We start from the raw sequence: 12,772 nt of genomic DNA on the forward strand, positions 1-12,772 counted from the left end.
AGTTTATTTTTGATGACGATCGGGAGGCTGAGCAGGACTCTTCAGACCCGGAGTCTGCATATTCAGATGCTGAGGAGGCATATGCTGCTGGTATTGATCCAGACATGGATTGGTAAGTGAAGCTTGTCTTTTTTCTGATGAAGCTGTGAGAAATGTCAGTAAAATAGGCATAGATTCAGTGTTTCAGTTCAAAATACCACTGTTTCACACATCTTAGAATGTGTGTGGTATGTGCGTGTGTATATGTGTGCGTTGCATGTGTATGTGTGTGTGTTCATGTGTTTGCATGCATGTGTGTGTGCGTTCATGTTTTTGTGTGTGTGTGTGTGTGTGTGTGTGTGCGCGCGCGTGCGTGCTTTCAAGTGTTTGTGTGTGTGTGTGTGTGTGTGTACGCGTGCGTGCTTTCAAGTGTTTGCGCGTGTGTGTGCGCGCGCGTGCCTGCGTTTGTGTTCTCAAGCTTGTTCGTTAAATTTTTTGCATGCCTTTGTGTATGTATGCATGAATGTGTGTGTGTGTGTGTGTGTGCATTCATGTGTATTCATGCATGCATGTGTGAAGGCTGCATGCATGTGTGTGATATGTGTATAAATGTGCTGGCATACCTGTGTGTAAGTAACTGCAGGTTTTATTTTTATTATTATTTCATTGTTATTGTGTTGTTGTATTTATAACATTTATTGTTATTTTTTATTTATTTTTTACAATTTTGCTTTTACTAATGTTCGTTTCATAATGGAAAACACATTTATAAATACCCTAAGTTTGTAACACAAGCTTGTTGTGGTGAGCAGGACGAGGCAGAGGGCCGTGAGAGACCGGCGCTAGGCAGGTGGCGTGATTACTGATGAGCGACACCTGCACGACGGACCGGTCTCGTATCTCTCACGGACGAGCAAAAGCATAAAAGGAGGATCGACAACAGTGGAGATCGCCTGGATTTATGTTGTGTTTTGTTTTATAATATGTGACAGCAGTCATCCATAAGGGGCTGCTGTCTTTTACTTTCGTTTCGTATTTGTTTTATTTTTGGAATTAAAATGTGTGTTAACCTTCACCAGTTCCCGCCTCCTTCTTCCCACAACATCTAACCTCGTTACATTTGTATATTTTTTTTTCAGTGTGGCTTCTACTTCTGAGGAAGCAAATGGGCCATTCACAACACCACCTCAGAGGGGCCGTGGTCTCAGTCGTAGTCGTGGTCGCAGTCGCAGTCGTAGTCGTGGCCGCAGTCGTAGTCGTGGCAGTGGTTGTAGTCGTGGCAGTGGTTGTAGTCGTGGCAGCGGTCGTAGTTGTGGCAGCGGTCGTAGTCGTGGCAGTGGTCGTGGCAGCGGTCGTACTCGTGGCAGCGGTCGTAGTCGTGGCAGTGGTCGTGGCAGCGGTCGTACTCGTGGCAGCGGTCGTAGTCGTGGCAGTGGTCGTGGCAGCGGTCGTAGCCGTGGCCGCGGTTGCAGTCGTGGCCGTGAGGTATCGCGTAGCCTCTCACCAGTGATGCAAGGTGAAAGATGGAAGACAGAGGCAGACCTTGATATAGTGCCCAATATCCCAAGGTTTACTCCCAGAAGAACACCTGGAGTGCAGCCTCCACTCATATTTGGAAAAATGTCTCCACTTGACATTTTCAGTCAATATTTTGATGAAGAGGTCATGAAGATTTTGTGTGAAAACACTAACAAGAATGCAGTGAGAAATCTGGAGAGGGGTAGGAAATTCACATGGACTGATATATGCCCTGAAGAAATGAACAAGTACATAGGTCTGCTTCTCTACATGGGTGTACTGGATCTGCCCAAAGTGAGGGACTTCTGGAGGAAGAAGACTTTGTTTCATGTTCCCTTTCCCGCTACTGTGATGTCTAGAGATCGTTTTCTAACAATCTCCTGCAATCTGCATATCAGCGATCCAATGGAAGATGCAGAGAATGACAAGAAATGGGGCACAGAGGCGTATGACTGTCTCCACAGAGTGCAACCACTCTTGGACATTATGAGGAACAGGTGCATGTCTGTTTACCACCCTAAACAGCACATTTCTGTTGATGAAAGGATGGTTGCCACTAAAGCCAGGATATCCTTCAAACAATATATGAAGGCAAAGCCAACAAAGTGGGGTATAAAACTTTTTGTGATGGCAGATGTCAACGGTTACACCATTGACTTCAAAATTTACACCGGTAAGTCGAAATTTTCATCTGGGAAAGGCCTGTCTTTTGATGTTGTTGCATCACTGGTAAACCGAGACTACCTGGGATCAGGCTATATCGTTTACTGCGACAATTTCTACACAAGCCCTCTCCTCTTTCGACACCTGCACCAGCAGGGATTAGGTGCATGTGGGACATATCGAGAAGGAAGAGTTGGTGTTCCTTTCACCAAACAAAATGCCTTGAACAAAAGGTCACCAAAAGGCTGCATTCGCTGGATCAGAGATGATGACCTTTTGTTTGTGAAGTGGATGGACACAAGAGAGGTGTCCATGTGCACAACTGTCCACACAGTGTACAGTGGGGAGACAGTGCTGAGGTGGCAGACAACAGAGGATGGGCAAAAACAGAGGGTCCCTGTTCCCAGGCCAACAGCAGTTCAACAGTACAATAAGTACATGGGGGGAGTTGACACCTCTGACCAGATGCTGGGAACACAGTCTGTGCACCGTAAAACACGGAAGTGGTACATGACAATTTTTCAGCACTTCCTGGATATTGCAGCGACCAACAGCTTCATTTTACACAAGGAGCTGTGTGCCATTTCCCAGGACAAGCCCATGACACGGCAAAACTTTCAGGAGCTTCTGGCTGCTCAGCTCATAGGCGTTCCCCTAGATGGCAGCCCCAAAGAGAGATGCGATCATCTGCCTGTTCCTGTGCGTGACATTCAGGACCAATCACAGAGGGCCAGCATGGGTCGGCGTCGTTGCATACGATGCAGAAAGAGCACCCCATGGAAGTGCCAGGAGTGTGATGTGGGCCTATGCTTGCAGCTTGAAAGGAACTGCTTTAGAGAGCACCACATTTGAATGCCTGAGTGAAGGATCAAAAACGCCTGGAGAACTGGGGTAACGAAAAAGGCTCCTGAGTGAAAACTCTGCAACCCAGTGTCACAAAAAAACTTGTACATATGTATTATAGTTTATTCTTCAAGTTTAACATGTTAGATTCTTTCGTTCAGGGTTCTTCTGATTTTTCCTAAATAAAAAACAGTAAAATGTATTCCCGTTTTTTAAAAAAATTGTGTATTTAAACTCTATTTTCAAACTCACCACACACAGTAAGGGGCAATAACTGTAATTTATTGAAAGCCAGATGTTTTCTGAAAAAAAGGACACCTTGCATTTGAGGATAGCACATTGTCTTATAATTCTACAGTCAAAAAAACAAAATATGTGAAAACGCCCTTTTTTAGCTTCAGGTTCTAAAGGGTTAAAACTGTTCTGGAAGCGCTAGAACTCAAAGCCAGAACACAAAGAGGACAAAAGACAACAATTCATTACACAATTTGTTTGTTAACATGTAAAAGACATTGAAAGTATTAACAATGAATGAACCCATTCGGATTGAGTTATATTAGATTGATATTCCTCTGCTCATGTGGGTTTTGTATAATTATTTGACTGATTTGTTCTTGTTCACAGAGGCATAAAGTTGACTGCAGTTCTCCTGAGCTCCAGCTTTTGCTCCTCTGATGGAAGCATAAGTCACTTTATCATCACAGCGAACCTGAATGAACATCACAGTTGTTTCAACCCACAATTATTACAGCATGTTGTTTGAGCTCAATTCATGAAGAACTGCATATAATCACACAAATCAAGAAGAACTGCATATAAGAGGAAAATATACAAAAATCATGTTGAGAGAAGCTGGACAACATCGAGGAAGTGTTCGCTCACCTTGTTCTTTTTGCCTCGTTTTTTACTGAACGCAGCGACTTCAGTATAAGTCACATCATCTGTCTGCTCCTAAACATCAATGGAAATATGGACAAATCAAGCTATTAAATGCCATCCATCAATAATATTTTCCTCAGGTTCTGCAAATGTTCTGGTAATATATGTGTAAAACGTGTCCTGTCAATTTCACATAAATGTTTTGTGAAAATCTATTATACAGACATGACGTTATGATGACAGATCCTATTGTAACATGACAGGATGATTGACTTGACTTGAACACACAACAGGAACAACACATGATGAAATCCACAACTAGAACAATGGGCAATTAGTCACAGATAGCACAACACACTCAGGGCACGTTTACACGAAAACGATATGCTTAAAAATGTTTCCTTTAAGTTTTCTGCGTACAGACGACACCATTGTAAGAACAATCCCCATTCACACAGATCCACGAAAACGACTAAAAACGCTGTATTCTGCTGCCAGGCCACTAGATGGTGATGAAACACTATAGACTGAACACGTAATACGCATGTGCATGACCTCATCGTCTTTACAGATTCACGTTTTTGTCGTTTACACGGAGAGCGTTTTCAAAAACTTGCACCCAAAACACCGTTGTCGTGTAAATGAACGGCCAAAACACATAAAAGGTTTTATGTTTTTTGGTTGAAAACGGTGTGGTGTGAACAGCCCCTCAATTACAACGAAATGGCAAAACATGAGGGAAAATAGAGCGAGCTTTGGTGAAAACTAAATAAATGACATCACAAGTGGAAAACGTTGATAAAAAATGTACATTTACACGCAAACAGCCGCAACTTGCAGACGCCATCTTTATTTTTCTAGCTCAACTGTCACAGAATGGAAAGCACAGGATTGTGGGATATCAAAGGCAGTGAAGGAAAGATCTGTGTTGCCTTTAAAACTCGATCAGATGAAGGACTCTCAGGAGACAGAAGTGAAACTAACATTGCATTCAGACGTGTTTTTCAAAACTTTGCGTTTTCAGGCACCCAAAACACAGTTGTCGTCTAAACGAACGGGCAAAACGCATACATTTTTTTACTGTGTCGTGAGAACTCATTAACAACTAAACGAGAGGGCGTGGTCACTGGACACTAGGAGGCAGGACAAGAGGAACACATGACCAACACAAATAGAGACAGAGCCATGTGCTCAAACACAACACAAACAGAGACAGATTAAACTAAGACAAGACTGACAGAACTGTCTGCTGAGAACCCTGACATTTTATAATCTGAGTAATAAGAGTGTCATATTTCAGGGTCAGTCCTTATGAACATTAATAACTCATGGATCAACCTGCAATACTTACCACAGAGTCACCAGTCCCTCTTCTGTTGCCTGAAACATAAAGTCACGGGAAAGTTTATGATCAAACACACACACAGTCTCTAATGCAGATGACAATCAGTTTTTAAAAGAGTCTAGAAGAATCTAGTGCTGTAGAATAGAAACATTATTTTTGTTAACTCATTGATTTCTCTTCACTTTTAGAGAAAGAAATTTGTCTAAATTACATATTTATTTTATCAGATGTTTTTGCCTGTTGTTACAAAATATGAAAAACTCACCCGCTCTTTTTTTACGAATCACCCAGAGAATAAGAGCCAGAAGGAGAAGAGCGAATGAAGCGGCAACAACAATCACAGTCACAGTCACTGAGAGAGAGAGTATAGAGAGACACATTCAGCAGGACTATATTACTGTGTTTAACCAAATACATAAAAATGGCACATTTAATAGCATAGTTATCCTTATTTATCATGTAAATTGATGCTTGTGATGATGATTTTATAGAAATTGATATGTATTAAAGCCATCTGTACACTAACAGACTGTACCTCATATGTTCACTAAATGAATGTGACATGATTGTTTAGGATTGTCTGGATGAGAATGATGTGTCTGACATTTAATGACAGTTAATAACAATATTAGTTTTCATGTTTATGATTGTTGGTGATGTACAAGAGAATGGAATTAGAAAGTGATGAAGATTACAAATTAAACATGGCTTGAGTCAAAATTTGTGATCAGCTGTTCGAACAACGAGTCGGTCAAATGAGGATGATGTTCACACACACCTGGATTCAGAGAGTTTGCTGTGATATCTGGAATCAGTGCTTTTGTTGTAGTTGACATTACAACTGTTAAAAACAAAATGGAAATAGAAATATATAATATTTGAATGCATGAACACAATATCAAGGCATTTATTTTACAAACTGTTGTAGTCCAGAGCTACAGTATCAGTGCTGAAAGCTGCTCACACTAACATGGGATGAGTTATGCTGGGTACACACCAAAAGACTTTTTACATCTTATAAGATTTTCAAAATGTGATAGACCACAAACATGAGGACAATAATCCTAGATTTAACCGTTTTGCTCCTATATTGTGTGGTGTGCCATGATGAGACAAAGACAGCACACCACACACTAACAGATTTTCAACCAGAATCTCGACTGTGAACACAGGAAATCTCGCAAAATCTCACGAGACTTAAGAATAAGCATGGTGGACGATATGCAGGATGAAATTGCGCTGATAGTGTTTGGAAAGGTTTTACACGACACGTTTACATGTGTATAAACATTTGTGCTGTTACCACAAATCAACAAGCTGATCCTCCATTTTTGCTGTCCACATCAGTTTCACTTTGTGCTGCGCCATGACTGCTGATTGGATATTGTTTCTTTCACGTGATAATCTCCAGAGCATTCACGCGTTTGTCCTCGGGGTTCCCCCCACACATCAGGATTTCTGATCGAATATATTCAACATGTTGAATATTTACGATTCGAGATCGGGGCTCCGACGTTCTTCCTATCAGGTTCAGACACTCTTAACACACCTCACACCAAGGGAAAATCTGATAAGATAATCTGTTGAACCATCAAGATAATCAGGACACAGCTAGGATTGTCGGAAGGGGGAAATCGGCCCAAAATCAGCCTGATTATCTTTTGGTGTGTACCCAGCATTATGTTCAAAATATCAGAGATCGTTGTTTCCCCGCCTCCTCAGACTCGACGCTCACACGGGTTGCCAGTTTGAGGACACGCAACAGAATGAGCGCAATTGTTCATAGATGTTTAGATGGATACAGAGGCTTTATAGGTTGTGTGGAATCTGCGATCTCTGACCCAGTTTGTGTGATGGCTGCGATACGCTGTGTTTTCCTGCTATCTGGCATCCCGGGGTGTGGGAATACTATTGGCTGAACTGGCAGTGGGCGGAGTCACACAGACCAAAACAAAAACCGACTGACAACATGGAAAGTGTAATCCAGAGAGGATTCTAGAAAACTCCATGAGTCGGTCAAATGAGGATGATGTTCATACACACCTGGATTCAGAGAGATTGTTGTGGTATCTGGAATCAGTGTTGTTGCTGTAGTTGATGTTGCAACTATTGCCACTACAAGATGGAAATATAAATGTTATTTTTCATATTTTATTTCATATTTTAATGAATGAACACAATGTCAAGGCATTTCTTACAAACTGCTATAGTCTAGAGAAGCTCATCAGTGTGACGCTCAGTTCTGGTGCTGGAGCTGCTCACATTAACATGGGATGAGTTGTGTTTAATGAATCCTCACTATGATTTTATTAATTTAGTATGGGATGGCGTGAGTTACACTAGCTGTATATTATGATTATTTTGCATCAGACAACAGACTGTATAAGACCGGTCATATGTATCAAAACTCACTGACAAATCTGACTAAAGAGCTTTTTTGATGATAATATGTGTGATGATAAAGCAGTCTGTGAGAGCCAGTGCAAACCACTGAAGCGAGAGACTGATGATGTGTGACAGTGATCATGTGATCATGAACCTTGTGTAGAAGCTGCTGCTGTAGTTCGGCTTGATGTCTTCTCAGAGTTTGAGCTTCTGACTGGAGTCAGTGTTGTTGAAGCGACTGGAGCTGCAGAAGATGAATGTTCAGACGCATCAGGACATTAACATCATATTTTCATATTGATCATGACATGCAGTTTGTGTTCAATCATCACAGCTTACAGTGGCAGTAGTTGAGAAGAGAGATGTTACTGTATCATTTATTCCTGGTTTATATGAGAGTGAAACACAGTGAGCTGCTTCCCATAAACCTTCAGCTTTCCTGAATCAATGACATTATTAAGCCTTAGAATTCCTAAAACTGACCTCCTACAGTCATCAACTTTTGATTTTAATATTTTTTTTTGTAAATGCTGAAATTAATATTAACTAAGATTAATAAATGCTGTAGAAGTGCAGTTCATTATTAGTTCATGTTAACAAATTTAACTAATGAAACCTATTGTAAAGTGTTACTGATTTCATGACAGCTAACACTTTCATGCATATACTGTGTTTAACCAAATACATAAAAACAGCAACTACAAATAAAATGATAAATGGCACATTTAATAGCATAATTATTCTTATTTATCATGAAGTAAATTGATGCCTGTGATGATTTTATATAAAGTTCAGTAAGTTTCTGTCAGAGATTATTACAGTGATCTGAGATAATGTTGTCACCTCAGAAGTTCAGCAGCTATAAAGTGTTTATTATCTTAAAGCTTCACTAAAAATACAGCAACGATACAAACAAAATCCGTAAATAAGAGTATATATTAAGAGTATATATACTCAATATAAGAGAAATATTAATACTGATACTAATACTAGTATTGCAGATTATTTATTTATGCTGAAAGCCATCTGCACACTAACAGACTGTACCAAATATGTTCACTAGTAGAGGTGTGATGAGATCTCGCGAGACTAAAATGTGACGAGATCTCTCATCGAGTGAAGCGGTCTCGTGATATCGCCATGATGGAGCGTGAGGGTGGAATTAGCATAGAAAATGCCACCGCTACATTCACATTACATTACGGTGCCCACCGCCTCCAAGGTCGTTTTGCTGTTTTTATAAAAATAAAAACCATTGTAGACTATTGTAAACGTCTGTTCTGCTCATCCAGCACGAGTGGCCAGAGTAGGAATCCCAGTTCACTGATCGCGTGACGATGGCGGAGGATTTGTTGTGCAACAGAGCTATCAAACCTATCTCTGGACTGTGTAGTTGTGGCTCTATTGTTTGCACTTAATAAGACTTAAGAAAAAACTGTTATTTATTTTTGTTATTTATACTGTTTTTATTTCTATGTTCAATTTGTGTAAAGGAGTTCAGTTAGGAGGTCACACATAGCCTCAATCAGAAGTTCTGGAAGCTCATAAATGTACAGTATGGTCTGAAGAGACTTATGTTAAATCATACAGGAGAAAAGCCAGTCAGTTGAGTTTGTGACAAAACATTTTACAGTGCTTGTTGGCTTTCAATGCATATGATAATTCATACTCATAAAGGAGAGCCAAAATGGAGTCAGAAGATCTTTGGTAAATGGAAAGACAAGGCCGCAGCCTGGCACAAGCTCGGGGGTCCTTAGAAAACTTCTAGTTCAGCATCATCTTCACGTCAGCATTTCAGAAAGGACTAAGAGAGTAAGAGGCTAAGAGAGCTGATCTTGTGATCAGTGATTATTAATGCGTGAAGATGTCACACCCTCTGGAGGTGTGTGAGCCAATAAGAAGATTTCCCTTTAGAGGGAATTTCTTTATGACCTATTGTTCTAGCAAGACTTTGAATATGTAATTCCATTGGGTGTTTAAGAAAAGAATCTTCCAGATTCTTATTATACTAATGCGTCACAAAGTTAGCAAAATGGAATGTAAATTATCAAATGGGGGATGAAGATTGGAGTTTATAGAGACCAAACATGCCACACATATGATTTTGGTAAACCATAGTATGCAAAACATTAACCCCAATAGAGTTTACAAGAATACATAGGCCAAACCACATCAAAGGAAAATCATGAGATGGGAAAATTAGAAACATGTTTATGCATTTCTCAAGTGGTTATATATAGAATATATAGGATTAACAGGGTTTATTTCTCCTTCTCAGCAAGAATTAAGTGAGAGGCACAGCTCTCTGGAAATTCCTTTTGGGGTCGTACAACTCTTATCAGTCTCAATGTGTCCTGTAACAGGACACCGGGTTCTGCCATTGTGTTAGCTTCATTTGGGATGTTAGTTTTGGGGGAAGTTTCATAGGCCTTTGTTGGGAGAGTGAGTTTGCTGGATTATTCATTAAATTTAATGAATAATTTGTGTGTGTCTGATTGGTCCAGATGCTACACTCGTGTCTTGTCCCGTGAGATAAGTGTCTTGTGACAATCAAAATTTGTGATCAGCTGTTGGAACAACTCCAGAGAGGATTCAGATACTGAGTCTATAAAACTCCATGAGTCGATCAAATGAGGATGATGTTCATACACACCTTTTTTCAGAGAGTTTGGTGTGTTATTTGCTGTAGTTGATGTAGTTGACGTTACAACTGTTAAAATCAAAATGGAAATAAAAATATTTCATTTTTAATGCATGAACACAATGTCAAGGCATTTCTTTTACAAAAATAAATCCTCACTATGATTTTATTAATTCATCATGGGATGGTGTGAGACTAGCTGTATAATATTTATAATTATTTTGCATCAGACAACAGAAAGTACAAGTCATATGTATGTATCAAAATGTCATAGACTCACTGACAAATCTGACTAAAGAGCTTTTTTTGATGATAATATGTGTGATGATAAAGCAGTCTGTGAGAGCCAGTGCAAACCACTGAAGCGAGAGACTGATGATGTGTGACAGTGATCATGTGATCATGAACCTTGTGTAGAAGCTGCTGCTGTAGTTCGGCTTGATGTCTTCTCAGAGTTTGAGCTTCTGACTGGAGTCAGTGTTGTTGAAGCGACTGGAGCTGCAGAAGATGAATGTTCAGACGCATCAGGACATTAACATCATATTTTCATATTGATCATGACATGCAGTTTGTGTTCAATCATCACAGCTTACAGTGGCAGTAGTTGAGAAGAGAGATGTTACTGTATCATTTATTCCTGGTTTATATGAGAGTGAAACACAGTGAGCTGCTTCCCATAAACCTTCAGCTTTCCTGAATCAATGACATTATTAAGCCTTAGAATTCCTAAAACTGACCTCCTACATGGGTCATACTAGGCTTTAATAGATTTATGCAATATTTCATGTATGACCCATGTAGGAGGTCAATATTGGGAATTATAAGGATTGTTATGCAGTTTATGCATTTGACCACTAATATTTTACAATGGCCAAACGTATGAAGCCATCAGAAAGAGTCAGTGTGTGTAAGTTTTCACAAATCTGTCTTCTAACACTGTTTTCTCACCTGAATACTTGACAGTGTATCTGACTGAGGTCTTGACTTGATTTCTGTGAGTAAGCCGACATCTCCACTCTCTGTTGTCATCTTCATTCAGGAGTGTTGTAGTCAGAGTGATGATACAGCGATATTGATCTGATGATGATATCTGATATCTGGAGTCTGACTTCAGATCAACACCAGTCTGATTCACCCACAACAGCTCAAATCCCTCAGAACTGACCCAATAATCACAGGGAGATCCAGTATATGAATACAACTGACAGGAGAGAGTCACAGAGCGGCCTGGACTGATCTCAGTCTGTGAGGATGAAGATGATGAGGATGATGATGATGATGATGGAGACACTGAAACTGAACACAAGACACAAATCACAGACTCTTCAATCATCATCTGAGTTTAATAAAGAATCATTTTTAAATTGACCACATAATCATAAACTTACCATGAAGAACATGCAGAAAAACACGTTCATCAGGTCCATGTTTCTGTCCATTCACATATTGTCTGCAGGTGTAAAATCCATAATCTTCTTCTGTGATGTTCTTGATGTTCAGAGAGCAGTCAGACTCCAGACTCAGTCTCTCATGTCTCTCTGTGTCTTTATTATTTTTCCCTCCAGTAATCAGTTCAACTGCTGCTGAATGTCTGAATCTGTTATAGTAGATCCATGTAGTTGATTTGCAGTCAGAAAGAGCATTATTACAGGACAGACGCACATTTTCACCAGAACTGATGAACTCATGAGTCACTTCTTCTCCTCTGATACCTGAAACACAGTATATCTCAGTGATCATTATGATATTAATAAATGAAAAAACATAAACCATACCAGCATAACAAGCAGAAGAATCAAATCATACAGTCTTTTTCCGGTGTTTGATAGTTAATGCATTAATTATTCAAACGCCTCTTTAAGAAGGAATAAGAAATACCCTGACTTTGAAACAAATGTAAATAATGTAATATCATCATATCTTGAACTCTTGATTTCAGCTTTGTCATAAACATTACTGGACGGCACAGGATTAGTTGATCCTCCTCTTCAACCGTAGAAAATACACTAATAACTGACCTTAAAAGCTCTTTATCTGTTCTGTGTTTCTCTCTTTCCTTCAAACTCACCCTACTGTGACTTATGCACAGCTAAATACAAAATAACAATTCAAAACCCACAAAGAATATTTGTGGAACAGTTCCCAAAGGAAGGAGCAAAACTCAGGGAAGGTTTGCTGGGATCAGTAGTTCACTCTCCATCCAGACACAGTCGTGATGATACTGTACTTCTGTTCTCTGACCACACAACATCACTTCACTGAGCTGAACACTCGTTGTGTGTTTGATAGTAAGTTTATGATCAATCATGAGCTGAGTTTGGGAAGTAGTTAATTAACAGTGAATTTAAACATGATTAGGGCCCTCTCAAGTAAAAGTCATAATGCATTAACAAATCATTTATTAAAATATGATTAAAGGAGTCATATAATGTCATTTTTGTACAAGCTAATATGATTCTTTAGGGTCTAAATTAAAAGTTTGTAATATACTTTAATTAAAAATTCTCATTAGTATTGTA

At 39.6% G+C, this 12,772-nt stretch overlaps 2 protein-coding genes across 2 annotated transcripts; one reads left to right on the plus strand and one right to left on the minus strand.

The window, feature by feature from the left end:
* Positions 1 to 1,599: 1,599 nt before the first annotated feature.
* LOC311081957 (piggyBac transposable element-derived protein 4-like) lies at positions 1,600 to 3,012 on the plus strand (the record flags this gene model as incomplete). Its single annotated transcript, XM_084112683.1, has 1 exon — positions 1,600 to 3,012. One exon carries the CDS (start codon positions 1,600 to 1,602, stop codon positions 3,010 to 3,012), a length of 1,413 nt encoding a protein of 470 aa, XP_083968809.1.
* Positions 3,013 to 3,598: 586 nt separating this feature from the next.
* Positions 3,599 to 11,006, minus strand: LOC311081962 (uncharacterized protein; the record flags this gene model as incomplete). Its single annotated transcript, XM_084112691.1, has 10 exons — positions 3,599 to 3,712; positions 3,886 to 3,954; positions 5,234 to 5,262; positions 5,493 to 5,579; positions 6,006 to 6,068; positions 7,271 to 7,342; positions 7,767 to 7,856; positions 10,266 to 10,322; positions 10,662 to 10,751; positions 10,991 to 11,006. The coding sequence occupies 10 exons, from the start codon at positions 11,004 to 11,006 to the stop codon at positions 3,599 to 3,601; spliced, it is 687 nt and encodes a 228-aa protein (XP_083968817.1).
* Between the last annotated feature and the right edge of the window lie 1,766 nt (positions 11,007 to 12,772).

Source organism: Abramis brama (assembly GCF_963993115.1).
Source record: "Abramis brama genome assembly, chromosome: 1".
NCBI lineage: Eukaryota > Metazoa > Chordata > Actinopteri > Cypriniformes > Leuciscidae > Abramis > Abramis brama.